Below are 20,107 nucleotides of genomic sequence, written 5' to 3' on the forward strand. Positions count from 1 at the left end.
GCATCATAGCCCTGGTCAGCCCTCCCTGGTCCAGGCCTCACCGCTGAGCCCCGCGCCTCCTCTTCTCCCAGGGTTTTTGTACACACCCTCCTCCAGAAGTGCCCCTCACCCCTCCACTGATCCCCCTCTCACCCCCTCGCCTTCATAACACAGTTGTCCAGGACCCTGTCCTAACACTAACATCTTTGGGCTGCTAAGCCAGCCATCTCTTGGGGGATGAGTAATTCAGATCTTGTTCCTAGCAAGGAATAATGGGACCTGGGACGGTCTTGGCATGGTAATGACTGTTGCCTAATCATCTTCTGACAGGCAATCAAAATGCTTTTAGTTCAGCATACTCCCTTGTGAGACCTGTCGCTCTGCACAATTGATTCCTTCTAGCAGTTTGGAGGGATGTGCATATGGGTACGCACACATGTGTGTGTACATGTGTGTTTATTATCTCACCTCTGCCAGCCAACAACAGCTCTATCAGGGATGCAGGCTTCTATCCCCAAACTGAGAAGCTGACAGAAAAAACAAAGAGGTGGACAGTCGGACAATTGGTGGACCATTTACAGAGCTGCAAAACTTACTATAGCTGCTACCATGAGGAGGGAGGGTCACCCGGAAAAGAAGAAACAAGGAAGCATAAAAATCACCTTCGGCTGACACATACGCACTTGACCTGACCGAGAGCCTACACGACACTCCCCACGCAGGACCCCTGAGAACTAAGGAATCAAACTGTTTCAACCCATTTTACAAAATGGAAAACTGAGGCCCAGGGAGATTAGGTGACTTGCTTAGAACTTCCAGCTAGGAAAACACACATCTGAAACACACATATGGTTTCAGTTCAAGTATTCTTGTAAACTGGAGAGGAGGATCAAGGACAGGCAAGTGGAACTGGTTCCAGTACATGAGAGTGCAGAGAATCACAGAATATTCCCATCTGCAGGGACTCAAAGACCACACTGTCTAACCTGCCGACCGAACCAGTGAGAAGACAGACGCAGAGAAGTAAAAAAAAAAAAAAAAAAAAAAAAAATGTGTCCAAGAATCTTCCAGTTTCTGAATCAAACTCCTATTCTGTGCTCCCTGCTCACTTTTGAGGGATCCCAGTGGGGCCAGCCATCCGAACTCACACTTCCCTGTGAGGGCCCCAGGACTGTGGTGAGGATGTGGGGTGGGGGACACAGGCATGAACCACACACCCTTCTTCCTGGCTTCCTCACATGTCCTGCATTTGTAAAGGCATCATGAAAGAGAGAGACGCTAACATCCCCAGGCACCGACTACGTGCCAGGAGCCATCTCTCATCCAAACATCTCCCGAAGTCCACACAGTGGTGAGGTCTATTTCTGTTAAAAGATGTGCTCCCAGCTGGTAACTGGCAAGCCAAGACTCTCAAACTGCAAGAATGTGCCTGCCTTCACCCCAAAGGCCTCCTCTTGTCAAGGGACTGCCCCTGTCGCCTACAGCTTTTTGCTACCCACTCATCCAGCCTGACACTTTGACCTTTCTGCTCTCATGCTTTGCCCTAACTATTCAACCCCCTTCCCTTTTCCTGTATTCCTTTCCATCTTCCCAGCCCACTCATACTCTTCTCTCCCTGACAGGCCTTCTAGTTGCCTTGGTGACTCACTTCAAACTTCTACTCCTCATCAAGCTCTGGGGCACCCAAGATCTCAATCCCTGTGCATTTGGACCTGAATCTGGATTTGGTCCCTCAGGCCTCGAGCAACCTCAGTTGCTGCCAGATTCAAGTGCATATTCACATGTGTGTGAGTGTGTGTGTGTGTGTGTGTGTGTGTGTTTTCCAGTCCCTCAATTGCTCTGTAAGCCCTTTGAAAGCAAAACTAAGTCTTCTGTGTCTTTGGGTGCTCTCCTAGTACCCTCACTTTCCACAGCCTCTCACGCAGTCCCCTGCACCTGAGGGGTACCCCCATCAATGCTCGATAGCAGACCGCCAGAGCACCTCCTGTCCCAACGACCCCCCCCACACACACTGGAACTAATCACTGAGGTGAAGCTGTCACAGGCAGGCCGTGGGCACGGGCAGGCGTGGTGAGGTTTTGAGAACTTTTTGCGGGATGGGACTGAGCAAAACAGCTGGAGAGAGACGTGCAGAGACAAGCCACCCAAGCCTGTGGGACTCCACCAGGGACATAAGAGAAGGTAATTCAAGGAGAGTGGGGAAAGCTGAAGCCTGGGGGGCATAAAAGAGAATCACCGACAATGGGGAGGCGGGTGAGATGTGGAAAGCCCGCAGCCAGCAGGGGAGGGGCCAAGGCTTTTCATGCAGGAGGGAGAGGTGCCCCACTGGGACAGCCTGTCGGAAAATAGCAGGGAAGGAAGCCCCCAGCAGCTTGCTGGCAGTGCTGGAGCAGAGTAGAGGCCAGGAAGGAGGAAGCCAAAGATGAGTGTGGAGGACAGGGGAGGTGGAGGTTGTCTGAGCCATGGAGTCATCCAGAGGCCCACTCGTGACTGCAGATGTCTAGCCGTGTGACTCTGGGAAGGTCGCTTACCCTCTCTGAGCCTGAGTTTCCTTGTCTAAAACAGGGACTGCATCTGCCTTAAAGGGAAACTGAAGTGGAGTTGATGCTATCTAGAGGGGGCAGGAGGGATTCTGTCTCACCCTTGCCTATGGAAGGACCTAGAAGATGATATAACAATCAGGAGAAGCTTGGGAACAGGCCCCTGTTTGATTGGAAACTGAAAAGACCTGGAAAGGCAGCCTAAGTTCCTGCGATGAGGTCATCTTGTGGGCGAAAGCCTTGCGGGGGAGGTGGGTGCAGTCCTTAAATCTAGAACAGGGAAGCTAGGGCCCCATCACATACAGGAGGGAGTGCTGAGTGCACCTGCAGCTGAAGGGGCTAGACTAGACTGGGGATTACTGTCATTGCAGAATACCTGCTCTGCAGGGTGGGGACAGTTCCCGAGGCTTAGCACACTGGGACAGGTGTCCCCACAAGCCCTTCAGGCCCAGCACCGGGATGTTCAGAACCAATCCTCCCATGCTCAAGCACCTCCCCACATGCCGAGTTCCCAGCTCAGCCTTCAACAGAGTGTTGATCAACCCAAAGACACACAGTTTCCTGGACTGATCAGAAAGCTGATAAAACCAGGGCAGCAAGTCCAACCCAAGAATGGGAGTTACGAGCTTAAAGAGGGACTATCGGAGCACATGGTTCAGAAGTTGAAGAAGCACCCTGGGCCAAAGGTCCAGTAATTGACGGTGAAGAAAGCTTCTCGACAGACTTCCTTACATCGAGGACTTTCCTAGCCCAGAAACGTACACCTTGTCCAAGATCAGACACGGTTAGGATTTTACTGAGCCAAAGGTTGCTCCTGCTGTCACCGTGTTCCTAGATGAAAATTGATGTAGATGAGAAGCTGGCGGAATTAAATTTAGATTCCCAGAGTGCCCTGCCCTGCCCCAGCCTCTCAGAGGGAGGAGCAGCTGGCAAATTCTCCCAGGGAGTTACCTCCAGCCCTCCTCCGTGCTCCCTCCCGCCCGCCCCTCTGTTGCTTGATGGATGGGCCTGCTTGACTCTCCCTGTGAATATCAGCCCTGTGGTAATAGCACTGACCACAAGCAGTGATGGAATGCTTCCTGGTCTCTGGAAGGACCACAGGTGTTCTCCCCACACCCTCCCCCAGGGCCAGTGAGAATCACATGTGTGCATGTATACCGCATGTGACAGCATTTTGTACATGGTAGAGGGCCATAGAATTACTCTTTGTTGTCACTGGGGTGAATTAAAGTGACAGGCATTTATTTGCTCCTGATGGGATTTCATTGTCTCGAACAGAAGTATTGTTTATACCAGGAAGCCTCTTCCAGAGGCTGGAATATCATATCCAGGCCTCTCCTTGGAGTCTGAGATCCTCCTCGGCTAACTCCGCTCTCCTTGCCCTACCTTTCTCATGCCCCTGCCCTGCAAAATCTCTGTTGCAATATTCTAGGATTTAGGCACAGGCTTCCCTCCTTCTGTTCCCCAGTTCTCCATGATTGAGAAGGTCAAGGCTTCTGAAGAGAAAAAGCAGGGCGGTGTTTTCTGGGACAATCGCGATTCCTGCCCATAAGGGGAAGGATGGGTAAGATGACTTCTGATCGGCCTTGCCCTTGTGGTTTTTTTCTCCAGAGCCAACTTGGATTCCCTAAGAACATCTTATGCATATGCACGATCCCAGGGATAATCAAATCCATACCCTGGAATAGGTCTGATGGCGTCAGAAAACTCAGGTTCATTTTACAATCCTTGGCCCTCAGACCCTCGGCCTCTCCGTGACTTTGACCCTTCCTTGGCATCTGACCCTAATTTTTCCAAATATAAAATAGAGAGTAAAATTCCTTTTTTCTCAGGCTCCATCTTGTGAACTCTTAAGACAGCAAAGAGATGAATCACTGCCCTACACATATTCCCACACACCCTACACTCCCTCCCTTTACCTCCTGCCAGGGGGTTCGCCAACCTCTGCTCGAAATGTGCCAATGCCTCACGTGTCTCCCGTCTCAGGATCAATCAAAAGCTGCTACTTATACTGACCTGAATCTGCTGTGGCTCCCATCTGCCCATCTGGGTATCAGCTGGGCAACCTTTCTTTGCCAAGGAAGCACTTCAGACCTATGCATTTAGCTGTCACAACCCCCCCAATCCAAACACTTCCAGAATGTCTCATGGTCAGATTTCTGATTGCCCCCCACCTCCATCCTGGCCACTGTCCTCTGCACGGACTCCTACTTAGTAATGTCCTCAGAGTGGTCTGCTACAGAAGAGCCAAAGCAGACTCAGTACCCTACTATCTTCCTGGTCCCCATGCCTGTCCCCAGTGGCCACCAACCGCTGTTGGCTCACGTGCTGTCACTGTCAGCTGAACACTCTAAATCATGTTTATACCCACTGCCATTTTCTGTCTTCCCATCCTTGTCCCATACTCCAGTTTTTTACTTCAAGAACGACACGGTTTCTGTGTGCACCCTCTCTCTTTGCCTTTGGGCAGCCCGTCTACCCACCTTTCCTTTCCCAGCCCCATCCCAGTCCGATCCCAGTGGCCAAGGTGAGACAGAAACTTCTCAGAGAGAAGGTAGGCGTGTGCATGGGAACAGGCTGTCTTATCAATGTGGGCTGCAATCATATGTGAATGAATCCCATATCCAATTACCATCTGTATTCCCTCAGGGAGTGAGAAAGTAGGTCACATCTTTTAGGTGACTCCTTTACACAGGCTCAGAAATATCACGTAGGATAAGATGATGGCTAACCTTGTTGTATTCTTGAATTTCTGCATCTGTGTGCCCCCAGGGGCATCGCCTAAAGACACCCTGCCAGGACCCCTACAGGGTTAATGGGCTCAGTCTCTTGTCTCCCCAGCTCATTTCTCCTGGGGGGCTGTCCCTCTCACTCACACATTCACTTCACTCTCTCTTATCTTTCCATCTCCAGCAGGCTACTTGCTTGTCTGAGTTCCAGTCCACATCTACTTCCACTCTGTTCCCCAGTCCTGTTCCTCTTGCCAGCCCTCTAGGAGGGCCAAGCTTTGGGGCCACGCTTCCCTTCCCCAGCATTGGCACCTGCTTCAGGTACCACTGTGCCTACAATGGAGGGTCTGCCTGTGTCCACAGGATAGGCCTTGTTTCCACCCCCAGGCTACAAGGTCCACAGGGACACTTCCTTTGAATTCTCCTCCCTCTGGACGTTCCCCTCCCCTATAATCTATCATTTGGGTTGTGAGTGCCTTAAGATTCAGAAATGTGTTCATTCCACATTGCATTCCCCGTGCCTAGACCACTGCCCACACACAGTAGGAGCTACATAAATGCTTGCTGAACAGATGTGTGACTGACTTTGGAATGATTGGCTGCTTTCAGGACTAATAAGATTATGTCTGCAAGGTTTTTTTAGGTCATGTATGACTCATGCAATAAAAAAGAATAAAAATAATAAACCTTACTTCCCAAATACGAATAATTTCAGAGGCCTACAGAAATTTAAAAGGAAATAACTCATCTCTGACCAAACAGCAGTTTGAGATCACAGAAAATTTTATTGTAGAAACACCAAAAATGTCAAGCCCTTCAAGGTACAAGCTTCAACCAGGAAATGATAAAGTCAGAGCACTCCCCAAGGGACCCACGCTGAGCCCATCAGATGCCCCAAGAGAATCATGGACTTGGAGGTTGTATTAGGACACTCAACAAACAAGTGCAGGTGACTTCCAGAAATAAAGCCACCTTCCCCCTCTCAAGGCCCACTAGGTGGCCGATAGTTTCCCCTTCCTGTCCCCTGCGGCACATTTCAAGCATCAGATTCTCACAAAGTGCTCAGTCACAGAGAACAGGAGGCAGAAGGGACTTTGAGACCTAGGAGAGGGCACTAAGCTTCCTTATAAATAACAGGCAGCTTCCAAACTGGTTCAGGACTGAACCCTCCCAAGACCCATGTCTGACCCTCAAACTCTCCAGGGCCTGGACACAGCCTCCTAGATAATTCTCAGGAGGGCCATTATGGAGCAGAGTTGAGGGAGGGCCAGGCTCCCAAAGGAGGAGCTTTCAGAAGGGCAAGACAGGACAGAACTGGGTTATTGTCCATCGACTCCTCCATTTAGGGATCATTAGTCCTTCCCAGGGACAAGGACGAATGCCTTCTGAAATACTCCCACCTTGGGCTGTTCACCCAGAAGATAATGCTTCTTAAGACAGAGATTCAGAATCAAGATCAGACATCATTTGCAGGCATCTGATGAGGACCACAAACCCACACTCTCCAGGGATGGAGAAAATGAAAGTATGAGGCTAACAGACCAACAGGCAGTAACAGGCCCCAGACACAGAGGTTCCCCTTGCCAAGCTACTCGCCCGGAGGCCTCATTCTGTGGGTCCCCTAAGGGGTGGATTATTGCTCACAGAGCAGCCCAGGTGCAGGAAAGGGAGCCTGGGAGTGAAGTACCCGGGGTCCTTGACATTAACTATTATCCGCTTCGTAGATACACTTCGAGGCTCTTTTTCCTCCATCTCTAAACTGGGGCCCTTGGGTGTCCCCAGGGGCAGGAGCAGGGCCAGCTGAGTGGAGTCTGAGTTGAGTGTGCCTGGCTGTGACTCTGCCGCCTGCCAGCCAGCACCCTCCGAAGATATATCTGCTATTGGGGGTGACCCACTATCCACCTGCTTCCCCAGCTAGAGTGGAACGAATGTATTGGCAAAACTGCTGCGACCCATAAGAAAAAGGTGAGAGGGGTTCAGGAAGGGCGTGGGGGGAGGGGATAGGCGAGAGCCCTGCCGCTGCGGGGCGTGTGAGCCTTCCCTCTACTCCAGGATTCGCCTGTGGGAGGTGTTGGTGGAGGTTTGGATGATCTGCACGCGGGAGGAGCCCCCGCCGCCTCTGCTTCCGTACTTGCTGCTGCCCCTGCTGCTTCCTCCATAGCTCCCGCTGCTGCCGCCCGAATAACCACCTCCACCGCCCCCTCGGGAGCCCCCGCTGTAGCCGCTGCCTCTGAGGGAGCTGCCGCCACTGTAGCCACCGCCGTAAGCTCCAGAGCCTCGGCCACCGCCGCCTCCGCCGCCGCTGACGGTAGTCTGGCTGCTCTGCACCGCTGTGGGGAGAGGGCAGCCCGAAGGAACAGGGGTCAGAAGGACTGGGGCTGGGGGTGGGGGAGGGGGTTACCTGCGGGCACCAGCCTGCACCGCCCGCACCGCCCTGGGACATCCGTAATTGCTGTCAGCATCTGACTTGCAAAACGATACATCGGATGAAAGGCTTCCCGTTTTTTCAAGTATCCCTCCCAGGACAGAGTGACGTCCGGACCCGTTTTCATCATCGCTATACCTTAAAGGGTTCCAAGAGGCTACGGATGATTGTATCATAAAAATTGAAATGAATAAGGGCTAGAACCATAACCGCTTATTTCAGCGAAGTTCCCCAGGCCCTGCAGCTTGTCTGCTCACTCCCGCGGCGCAGAACCCGAAACCACAAGGCTGAAACCTCACCAGTGCCTGCAGCTCAGCCCTCCGGGGCCCTCCCCCCACCCGGCTCCACCCGGCCCGCCGGGCCTGGGCTCTGCTACTCACAGATGCTGACGTGGCTCTGCAGCTCCCCTGACATTCTGCAAAACCAAAGCACAAACATCAGCCAGACCCCCCGAAGCCCAAGCCCGACGAAGCCCGACGGAAGGCGGGTCACAGCCCGCAGACATCAGGAGCAGAGACACCCGCGCGAAGTGACAGCTGTCTCCAGGCTTTGGGGAAAGGTGGGCGCGCAGGCCCAGGCGGTTGGGGAGTACGGGGCTAGAGTGGGGGGGGGGGGGGGGGTTAAGCAGTTTCTTGGAGGCATTTCGCATTGGCTGCAATGGCTTAGATTGGGGTAGAGGGGCATTCTGCTTGGAGGCAGGGGAATGATGGCAATGACCCTGCCGACACACATCCTCTGCTTCTGACTTGAATGTTTCTGCTCGGCCCGGGGTTCCGGTCTTCCCAGAGAAGCTGGGGTCGTCCTCCCACTGCTCCAGGGGTGCAGCCCGCACTTGTCCCCAGAAGCATGGCCCACCTGCTCTCCTCGCCCTCCAGCAGCTTCCGGTAGGTGGCGATCTCCACGTCCAGGGACAGCTTGGCCCCCAGCAGCGCCTGGTAGTCCCGTAGCAGCCGGGCCAGCTCCTCCTTGGCCTGCTGCAGGGCGGCCTCCATGCCTTGGAGCTTCTGCTGCGCGTCCTGAAGGGCCTGCTCTCCTCTCTCCTCGGCATCCGAAATCGCCACGTGCATCTGGTCGATCTGCTCAGGAGACGGTCACCAGGGCGGGGGTTGAAGTTTCAGGAGCCCCTTCTGCCAGGGCCTTGTGGGAGGCAGCAGGCACGTCCGCTCAGCCCGCCCTGAGCCTCCTTCTCACCTGCTTCTTGATGTTGCTGATCTCTGCTTGCAGCCGCTGGATGGTTCGGTTCAGCTCAGCAATCTCCATCTTGCTGCTCTTCAGCTCGTCCCCGTGCCTGCCCGCGGAGATCTGGAGCTCCTGGTACTGAGGGGCAGGGGCAGCGTCATAGCCAGGAGGCCCTCCAAGACGGTGTGAGTCTGCCTTCCCAGACCCTGCCCCAAACTACTCTCCCCAGGACAGTTCCCAGAGTACGCCCCCACCCCCGCCTGCCACCAGAGGGGTAATACCCCCATACACCCATTCCTGTGCTATAGCTCCCTCACCTGAGCTGTGACGTCTCACACACACACACACACACACACACACACACACATACACACAATCTTGTTCAAGCCGCCCTCCTTCTCACCAGTCTCTGGGCCAGACTCACATCCCGCACAGATAAATCTGCTCCCGGATACACTTTTTCACCCCCTTTTCCCTCGCTTAAGCCTTACCATTGGCCCTTCCCCACACTGGGACCCCTTCACTTTTGCCAACACATCATATTCCTCCTACCCTTTTCCAGGATGATTTCCCTAGCAGCCAGGACCCCACTTCCTCAGAGGCCCTCAGCATGTTCCTTGTTTATTCCCATTCTCCTCCCTATCTCATTTCTGTGTCTCCGTGGCCCCATCAGTAGGAACCCACAGGCAGGGCTCTGGAGGAAGCAAGGGGGGGGTAGGCCCAGGGGACTCTCTGAATTCCGATGCTGTCACTGTTGACCATCTCCCTCCCCAGTCTGGTGCTGACATGTGTGCCACTCAGAACTACTTGTCTGCAAGACGGTGGGTCACAGGCCCGCCAGGATTGGAGTCAAGAAGGCAGATCTCAAGTGCCAGGAGTTTAAAATGTAGCGAGTGGCCTTTGACCCTTAACTACAATCTTCATCCTCCAAAAAGGTCTGTATTAAAGAAGTGATCAAAGATGTGCCCAAAGACGTGGCCACAAAGATGTTTATTTGATGAGGGCATATTCTTACCACGGAATACGACGCTGCTATTAAAAATGATGTAGAATATTTAATGACACAGAACGGAATTCATAAATAATAAGTGAAAGAGAAAAGTGCAAAACTATAGGTTAGAAGATGTCATTATGGGGGCACCTGAGTGGCTCCGTTGGTTAAGCGTCCAACTCTTGATTTTGGCTCATGATCGTGAGATTGAGTCCTGCACCGGGCTCTGTGCTGAGCCTGGGAGCCTGCTTAAGATTCTCTCTCCTTTACTCTCAAAAAAAAAAAAAAAAAGAGAGGCACCTGGGTGGCTCAGTCGGTTAAGCGTCCAACTTCAGCTCAAGTCACAATCTTGTGGTCTGTGAGTTCAAGCCCCTTGTCAGGCTCTGTGTTGACAGCCCTGAGCCTGGAGCCTGCTTTGGATTCTGTGTCTCCCTCTCTCTCTGCCCCTCCCCCACTTGTGCTCCCTCTCTCTCTCTCTCTCTCTCAAAAATAAATAAATGTTAAAGAAAATCTTTTTGAAGATATCATTATGAAAAAATAAGAATAAAAACATTACAGTGCTTTAGGGCATGGGTTTGTAGACAGGACACCTACATTTATACTCTGCCTTCGCCACTTACCACCCATCAGACCCAAGGGAAAGTAGGAGATCTCAGACTAATCTTCAAACTAGGGATAATCAAATCCTTACCTCACAGGGTTGTTGTAAGGAGTAAATTGAATTGTATATATGTGTATAAAATGTATATAGATACATATACATATGCATCTATTACCTCCGAAGTAAGAGAAAGACGATACAAGTTCAGGGGGATATGTTTGGTTTGGGTTCCAAGTCTGGGGGGAGGGGAGCAGCATGCTCACCTTGGTCTGGTACAGCGCCTCGGCCTCGTCCTTGCTCTTCTGTGCGATCAGCTCATACTGGGCCCGCACTGCGTCAATGATGCTGTCCAGATCCAGGGAGCGGTTGTTGTCCATAGATAAGATGACATTGGTGTCACTGATGTGTGTCTGCATCTGGGACAGCTCCTGCGAGGCATGGACCACAGGCTGACTCTTTTCACTCTCCTCCCAGGGCCTCAGTTTCCCTCTACTGTCCCCTCAAGCCTCTCTGGGGAAGCCAGAAGCCTGGGCCAGATGGGAGTCTTGGGGAAAGCTCTGTGAATGGTTGTGCACCGAGAGGTGACTTAACTAAAGGTAATGGTCCCCAGACCTAGCCCTGGGGAAAAGAAAGGAGCCTAAACTCAGAGCCCCTGTAGGCACCGCCTGCCCATCTTCCCTCTCCTGTGCCCTCTCTCCCACCTAACTCGGCTTGACTGCCATCTTGGATTGGGCTCTCTGACGGGCAGACTTGCTCCCTAAAAACTACATGAGCTCTTAGAGGCAGTAGAAAGGACTCCACTTGTGTAACCCGCTCACTCACTTGGGAGCCTGGGCTCTACCAGCAACCAGCTGAGTCACTGAGCTAGAGATTGAGTCTCTTGGCCCCTCAGCTCTCTCATCTGCCAAATGGAGAGACCCAAGACAGGGCAGGCGCCCACAACTTAGACATGAGCCACCACTGGGCCAGAGGTGGCAGGAGCATATTATCCCTCACCCCTGCAGGTGTCGTCTTTGTTCCTTTTAGGATCCACACTGTCCTCTCCTACAGAATTCCCAGTAGCCCTGTTGGCTTCCCAGCACTGATGCTTTCTGGCCGACTTTGCCCCTGTATGTCCCAGGTATTAACCTCATTTCCGGGTAGAATCAAGGGCTGCTCCATTTCCTCTCTCGGGACTCTCCCTGCCTCCCACCTCCAGCACCGCCACCCAGGAATCTAAGCACTGGGGCTTGGGAGGCTAACTCCCATCACACAGAGTTGAGGTGACTGGGGAGAGGAATCCCTAAGTGGGTCATGTTGGATTTCAGGCCTCCCCCTCTAACAGCCCACACCCCTTGTGAGATGTGAAGAAAGAAAAGGCTTTCTCGTGAGGACTGAACTCACCATCTCAAATAAATATTTCAGGAAATTGACCTCCCCAAACAGAGCATCCGCCTTGGACTGTAGGTCCACCTTGCCCATGTAAGCAGCATCCACGTCCTGAACAGCAAGCAAAGATAGTCTGACTTTATTGCCCAGGTGTTGCCTGCCACCAGCTCACTGGGTGACCCGGACAAGTGGCAAAGCGTCTCTGGGTTCATTTCCTTGCCTGCCAATTTCCACACCTCGCTCCAGTGAGGGATCTGCAAAAACCCTGGCTTTCCTGGCCAGAAGGAAATGTGCCACCAAGGCCCTCATCCTAGTCAGTCACACACAGCACCCCAGGCCCTCCTCAGGTCCCAAGGCTGCACGTAACTGGCACTCAAAAGGGGTCAGTTGATTGAACCTCACTTTCAGGACTGTGGACAGATAAACACTAAAAGAGGCCTCAAGATTCCTACCAACATCACTTTGCAGACTTAAGCCTTTAGTGCAAAGGCTTGGCATTCAGGCCACACCCTCAACGAGCTGTCTGCAGTGGTCACCCTGTCCACCCCTTGGTCACACAGCATCCCACAAGATTTCTTCACTCTGCTCAGCCCCCGGGGCCCACAACGCCCCCCTTGGACCACTCCCATCCCTCACCTTCTTCAAGACGACAAAGTCATTCTCAGTGCTGGTCCTCCGGTTGATTTCTTCCTCATATCTGTGGGGGGAGGTAAGAACCATAGACAGGCTGCAGAGGCTGACCTTGACTCCTTGAGATTTCTCCTCACGGCAGGAGGCTTGGAATTTCCCAAACTTTTACTGTCCTGGACTTGGGCTACCCCCGCCGGGGCCTGCCACTCTCACTGGCAAGCAGCCAGAGCCAGCTCCTGGCCTTCCAGGTCGACGAAAGGAACAACAACCCAACGTGGAAAGTGCAGAGCCACACAGAACACTCCCAGAAGTTCCGTTTTTCTTTTGTAAATTTGTCACACTCACTCATTTTTTTTTGCAGTTGAGAACATAAATATGTTTACTAAATTATTTTAAAGAGAAAAACTATCACCTCCATTTTTGCCCCCCCCCCCCACACACACACCTTGAGGCTGAGTTTTATCTTTCCCTATTTGAGTCACACACTCTTGACTCTCTGATCGGCATGCCAGGATGATGTCAAGAGTAGCACCCCGCACCCCGAGCATGGGGAGGGCGAGGACACTGTGCTGTGTGCATGACACAGAAGCCGCTGATCTGGAATCAGACACGTCCCCACCGTTACGATGAATAATAGCTAGTGCTTATATGTGCAGATGCAGTCTAGGAATTTGTTAAGCATAATGTCATCTACACAAGTGGTTCTCAAAGTGTGGTCCCCAATCCACCAGCACCAGCATCACGTGGGAGCACACTAGAAACGCAAACACCCCGCCGCATTCCAGCCTCCTCAACCAGCCTGCCACACACCAGAGTCGGAGAGCCCAGACGCACCCGTCACGGCAACCCAACAGGAAGAGGGCTTACCATCCCTACTTTACGAACGCGAAAACTAAAGGCTTCGAAAGACAGGCTTGTAAGCAGCTCAGAAAGGCCAAACCCACTGGAACTTGGCTCCTCAGGGTCCAGCACCACGAGGAGAGTCTGCCCCTCCTCACCCAACACAATTGAGAGCTGCCTGGCAGGACCATCCTACCAGACCTGCCATAAGCAAGATGGTGCCCTCTGTACCTGAGGACCCCGGTCCACCCCTCACACATGAACACCAATGTTAAGAACGTCTTGCCCCTGAACCAGTTCCCTGCCATGCTTCTCCCTGACCCCCTCGGCCTGCCTGGGGTCTCACTTGCTCTTGTAGTCCTCCACGATGTCCTGCATACTCCTGATTTCTGTGTTCTGGCGCATCTGCTCCGCATTGAGAAAATCCACCTGCCTCTGTAGCTCGCCGATGTAGCCCTCCAAGACGGGCTCCAGGTTATTGGTCCGAGTAGAGGTGTTCACCTGTTGCAGCAGCTCCCATTTGGTTTGTAGCACCTGATTCTGCTGCTCCAGGAATCGCACCTAAGAGCAAGAGACGTCCAAGTTCACACCAGGCAGAAGCACCCCCACGGGTAGGAAGATGGGCAACCGCACAGCGTATCCAGGGCTCGGAGAATCAAGATGGCCCCTCTAGAGAAAGGCAAGGAGCTCACACAAGTTGTCTCAGCTGGAAACACCCCCGTGGAAATGCCAGCCGCCTGGCCAATTTGCTCCACAGCGGCTCTGCCGGGAGGCGGAGAAATCAGTGGGACACAGGGTCTCAGCCCTGTGCTCAGTATTGTGGGGACTGAAAGGAAACAGTCTCATGGGCCCATGAGGAATCTCCCCATCAAACAGAGCTGTAGCATCCTCTCCCCCCACGCACACGGTACCTCGGGAGCACACCAGCAAAAGAAACCGTGCCACCCAACCTGCACGGGCTGCAGGGAGTACCAGGCAGTTTTAATGGGATTTAATCATTTGAAAAATCACTGAGAGCTGTTGTGATTTTTTTCCCAGTATCCGCCCCCCCCCCCCGCCCCGCCTGCCACACAAACCCTCCTGGGCTGTGTCCCATCAGCACAGATGAAACTTAGCATCATGCTAAGCTGAACTTGCTGGAAAAAGCATACCCCCTTGGCCTGTCATGGCCCTCTCCCTCCTGCTCGTGACACTCCAGCCACAGGGACCTCTCACTGCCTCCGGCAGCCCAGCTCTCCCCAACTCTTTGCCTGGCTAACTCCCATGTACCCTTCTGAACTCAATGAAGGTAGCTTCTCCCTGGGGTCTCACCTTCATAGCCCACCCTTCCTTCCCCTTAGCATTCATCGTGATTTGTCATCACCTGGTGCTGTTTGAGCACATCCCTCCCCTGCTGGGGGAGCCTCGGGAAGGCAGGCCCATGTCTGCCTTATTATCCTGTGGACACAAGGCAATCAGACCCATGAATACACAGTACCCAACACAGGGAAGACAGCTCATAAGTGTCATGGGCTAATGAAATGCTAAGGAATTTGGAATTACCTCTGAGTGTGGACAGCTGTCTCTCTGAATAGAATGGAAACTCCTGGAAGGCAGGGACTTTGTTTTGTTTATAATTGAATCTCCAACACCCAGAAGAGTCCCTGGCACATGGTAAGTACTCAAAAAAATACAGGTTGAAATACAAGTCAGCCATTCAGGTGTCAGGCTTGGGCCCTCCCAGAGTGGAAATGGAGACAAAGTCTGTTGTAGAATCAATGACCAGGAAAGGGGACCTCGGGAAGGAAAGGAGTGAGGTCCATCTCTTCCCATGGGAATACCATCCTGGCTTTGTTCATCTGAGCTTGAATCCTCTATGCCAGGGTGGACAGTCTATACTCAGAGTCATGTGAACATATAGTGTGTCAAATGGCCTGAGGCGCAATGGAGAAAAGTAACACAGGGATGTTGGATAAGGATGCTAGTATGAAGGGGCTACTTCAACAAGGGAGATCAGGGGCCCCAGGTGGCTAGGTTGGTTGGGTGTCCGACTCTTGATTTCAGCTCAGGTCATGATCTCATAGTCATGAGATCAAGCCCCACACTGAATGCAGTTCTGCTTGAGATTCCCTCTCTCTCTCTCTCTCTCTCTCTCTCTGCCCCTCCGCCACTCACACTGGTGTTCTCTCTCTCCCTCTCTCTCAAAATAAATAAATAAACATTAAAAAGGGGGTGGGGGGGATCAGGGAAACCTCGCTAAGATAGTGGCATCTGAGAAAAGACCTGACAGAGATGAGGGAGGAGGCCAGACCACTCTCGGGAAGCAGGAGTTCAAAGCAGAAGGAATGGTGAGAGCAAAGGCCCTGAGGCAGGCTTGCGGTGCTGGAGGATGCAAAAATGAAATCGTGTGCTGGAAAGCAAGAGAGAACCAGGAAAGGAGGCAGGGAGAGAGCATAGGGTCACTGCAGACAATGAGTGTGTACCCTGGGGAGCAAAGCTCCGGCCCTCATTCTGTTCACTAACACTTGCAGCTCGACTCCTGTTCCACCCAGTGGTGGCAATGTTGCCTAATTCTCACAAATGCAAGCCAGGGGTTAGCAGCAGCTGTGGGTTGGAGGGCCAGGCCACATAGGGCCTTGTAGGAGCTTGGCTTTTATTCCAAATGAGACAAACATCCAGTGGAGGATTCAAACAGAGAAGCGATGTGATGGGGTTTTTTTTAATGTTTATTGTTTTTTGAGAAAGAGAGAGAAAGAGTGCGAGCAGGGGAGGGGCAGAGAGAGAGGGAGACAGAGGATCTGAAGTGGGCTCCATGCTGTCAACAGAGAGCCCGATGCGGGGCTCATACCCACGAACTGTGAGACCATGACCTGAGCTGAAGTCAGATGCTTAACCCACTGAGCCACCCAGGTGACCCATGATGTGATGTTTTTAAAAGATGGCTCTCCTGTGGCTCTGAGAATGGGCCAAATAGGATTAAGGGTGAGAGCAAAAAAGACCAGATCAGAAACTAGAGTCAGAATCCACTGCAGTAGAATCCTTCTCCCTTTCAGCCAAGCCAGAGCCCTCCTGGATGAGGGCTCTTTCCTCATGGTCGTGACAAGCCATCCCCGTAAGGAAGGACAGGTTGCCACGGTCTCCTGCAACTTGGCCTCTGCCCACAGCCCCATGCCATAAAATGAAACAAATGTCATCTTAGTGGCAGGAACCACAATTAAATGAGTCCTAGGGTATCAGTTGCCAATAGCCCATGGCCATCTCATTGACCTCCAGCCCTCTCTCTCCCTGCTCCTCCTTTGTCCTAGTCTTGATCTCCAGTGGTGTCTCCTTCACCTGTTGCTTCCTTGCTCCAGCCAAGCCCTCCCAGTCCCTGCCCATGCCTGAGGTGTGGTGATATGCAGTCAAATTTCCCGTCCAAGGTGATCAGAAGTAGCCAGAAGCACTTTGCTCTGTTGAACTCCTGTGTGGCCATCTTTGGGCCTCACCTCTCTTACCCTTCTTCCCTCAGCTCACACACTCCATCCTGTCCCCAGCATTTGCCCAGATATCAGAGGCTGGGCATACAGCACAATGGTAGACTTTGGCCATGATTACTCTACATTCAGACCACAGGTCAGGCTCTGGCCTCAACACTGAATTCCTCTGGGACTAAGGGAAAGTCACTGAGCATCCAGGGGCCTTTGTGCCCTAGGGTTCTTCCCACTACATCCCCAAGAGCAAAGAACGTTCTGAGGGAGCCTCCAGTGGCTGCTGTGCCTCCACCTGTGGACACAAGGAAATGCTGCAGGAAGATCTTCACCATAGACCTTCTACCAGCTTCTGCTTGCTGCTTTGGGTCTGGACTAGCTCTACTCTGAGGTTTAATTAGGGAACTAGGGAGAGGAACTTCAATGGCTCCATCTGGCTCATTCTTGGCCTTAGATGAGCTAAAACAAGGAACTCTGACAGAATCCTACTTAGTATGCTATCACTTTAATCCCCAGTGATACCCCTCCCCAGGGCATTCACCTAGGCTGTGAATGGCTCCTTGAGGACAGGACCCATGTCCTAGTCACCCTGTAGCACCTGGCACTGTATCTGACATATAGCAGAGGTTTAGTAAATGTTTGTGGGATGAATGGATGAATCGGTGAGTGGGTGGATGGATGGATGGATGCATGGACGGATGAGCAGGTGGATGGAAAGTGAATAATGATGAACAACATTGAAGTTACTATACCATGTATTTTGTCTGTGGGTATTTTCACACTTCTTACCTGCTTTCCCATCAAAAGGAAAAAATAAAAATAAATTGCTTCAATAAGTCAAACTGAGGCCTGGTGAGGTAAATGCTTTCCTTTCTTAAGGTCTCAGCACATATACTTCTGGAAGTGATCGTCACCACCGAAATGAGACAGCACAAGGTGGTAAGAGGCGACAGGGCACAAGGCCCTCTCAGTTACTTGATCAGGGGCCGGAGACCCGCCTGCCCCTGAGGTACTCACCTTGTCGATGAAGGAGGCAAACTTGTTGTTGAGGGCCATGATCTGCTCCCGCTCCCGGGTCTTGACTTTCTGAATTTCAGGGTCCACCTCCAAGTGAAGTGGCTGCAGGAGGCTCTGGTTAATAGTCACCTCTTGGATGCCCCCTGGGGGACAGGAAGGACCAAAGCCCCCAAGCCCAAAACTGCTACCCCCAAAAGCACCTCCTCCATAGCCGCCACCTCCAAAGCCACCACCCCCAAAGCCACCACCTCCGAAGCCACCGCCCCCAAAGCTTCTGCCCCCTCCAAGTCCCCCTCCCACTCCCCCACCCTGGCAGCAACCACTGGCATTTCTCCCCACTAGGCTAATGGAGATGCTTTTGCTGCCTCCCAGATTGTAGAGGCTCCTAGAACCAAACCCCCTGGCGTGGCCCCCATACCCACCACCACCACACCTGCCTCGGGCCTGACACACAGACCCCACAGCCCGACTCCCACCACCAGAGCCCGCGGAAGAGCCAATGTTGTAAAACCGCCTGCTCCTGGAGCTAAATGCTGACCGAGAGCTAAATTGGCGGCTCATGGTTACTAGAGCATCAAGAGAAGCAACCAGAAGAGAAGGCCCAGCTGGAAGGAGGCAGAGACCCGGGAGGGAAGGAGCTATGACCTCCTTTGACAAGCCATCTGGCTCAGTCCCTATATATATGTGCATTGGCTGGGCTGGGCACCTTGCGAGTCCTGGGAGGGGAATATTTATGTTTAGTTTGCCTGCCAACAACATCTGTTTAAAACCTCACACCTATGAGTTGCAGAAATTGCACTGTAGATAAACTTGCCTGAATTGATCATTTATCATTCGTCTCTTGCCATTTTGAGATCAGAGTGCAAAGAAATCTCTCAGGATCGAGTTGCTGGAAACTCCTATACACTTTCCCCCCAAATCAGTAGCTGCTATCTTCCTAAGAAACTCCCACCATTGAGCTGTTTGTCTTAGGGTGTGACCAGGAGATCTGGGACAAAGCAAGGGGTTGTCTAGCTGCCTCGCAACCACAGCGGGGACAAGGGTGGAGACATCTGCTCCCATAGCATTACCCTGGTTGGGATGAAAGAGTTGTTCTGACCTCCCTTCACCCTGCTTCTGCTCCCCACTGTTATCGCCACCGTGCACACCCCAAATTTTAATCACATGAAAACATGGTACTGTGGTCATTGAGTGTAAGTGAAAGACGGGGCACTCTGCCCAAGGCTGTTCACATCTTGCTGGGTGTGTCGTGTGCTGCTCTATGGGTCTCAGTCTCCTTCGCCACAAAGCAGATGAGGTCCTGTAGTGCTCAAGGTATATGTGGTTGCAGATGCTGTCAGCACCTACCAGAACCTAACCTGCTCTTCTAGACCAAAAGGCAAACCATCCTGAAATCTCTCTTTTTTTTATTTCCAACGTATTGCAGACCAATGCTTTGGTAAAATAAAATAAAAATAAATTTCCCCTCAAAAGAGATTTTTTTTGGAGCGCCTGGATGGCTCAGTCGGTTAAGCATCTGACTCTTGATTTCAGCTCAGGTCATTTCACGGTTTGTGAGATCGAGCCCCATGTCAGGCTCTGTGCTGACAGTGAGGAACCTGCTTGGGATTCTGCCTCTCCCTCTCTCTTTCCCTGCCCTTCCCCCACTCAAAATACACAAACATTTTTTTAAAAGGAGATTTTTTTTAAAGATATACAAAATACAAGCCCAATTTTTCTTTTTTGAGAGAGAGAAAGAGAGAGAGAGAGAGAGTGTGTGTGTGTGTGTGTGCAAGCAGGGGGAAGGGGCAGAAGGAGAGGGAGAGAGAGAATCCCAAGCAGGCTCCTCACCCCGCCCAGAGCCCATCAAGGGGCTTGGTCCCACAATCACAAGACCATGATGACCTGAGCTGAAATCAAGAGTCGGATGCTCAACCGACTGAACCACCCAGGCGCGCCACAAGCCCCAATTTTTATTTTTGGAATCAATAGACATAAAATTGTTCTATTGTTAAAAGGGGGGAAAAATGTACGTTCCTAAGTGGTTATTCTCAAATTCTGTATTTATCTCTTCTCAAAGCAGTAACAAAGTGCCCGTGGCCCAGCACTGGTGTATGGCCCCACATTCTGTAAAGCACTACCAGCCGACACGGAGTACAGCTCATACAACAAGCATTAGCATCAGCCGCCAAAAATGTGTACTTGCCCTCTGGACACAGATGGTGGCTTTAGTAATAATAATAATAATAATAATAATAATAATAATAAATGTGGGGAAAATAACCCAGAAAAACAGCTAACTGGTAACTTATCATCATGGACACGGTGTTGCAGATTGTTGGGAAAGCTTATGATATGATGTTAAGTGAAGAAAGCTAATACA

General features: G+C 52.0%; 1 protein-coding gene across 1 annotated transcript; it reads right to left on the reverse strand.

Annotated features, from left to right (window-relative positions):
• Nucleotides 1–6,013: 6,013 nt before the first annotated feature.
• KRT77 (keratin 77) lies at nt 6,014–18,395 on the reverse strand. The gene is made up of 9 exons (XM_027036236.2): nt 17,746–18,395; nt 13,629–13,843; nt 12,449–12,509; nt 11,828–11,923; nt 10,708–10,872; nt 8,865–8,990; nt 8,529–8,749; nt 8,054–8,088; nt 6,014–7,578 (listed from the first exon to the last, which is right to left on the reverse strand). Exons 1-9 carry the CDS (start codon nt 18,304–18,306, stop codon nt 7,292–7,294), a joined length of 1,767 nt encoding a protein of 588 aa, XP_026892037.2. The 5' UTR covers nt 18,307–18,395; the 3' UTR covers nt 6,014–7,291.
• Nucleotides 18,396–20,107: the final 1,712 nt, after the last annotated feature.

This window comes from Acinonyx jubatus, chromosome B4 (assembly GCF_027475565.1).
Source record: "Acinonyx jubatus isolate Ajub_Pintada_27869175 chromosome B4, VMU_Ajub_asm_v1.0, whole genome shotgun sequence".
In the NCBI taxonomy this organism is placed as follows: domain Eukaryota; kingdom Metazoa; phylum Chordata; class Mammalia; order Carnivora; family Felidae; genus Acinonyx; species Acinonyx jubatus.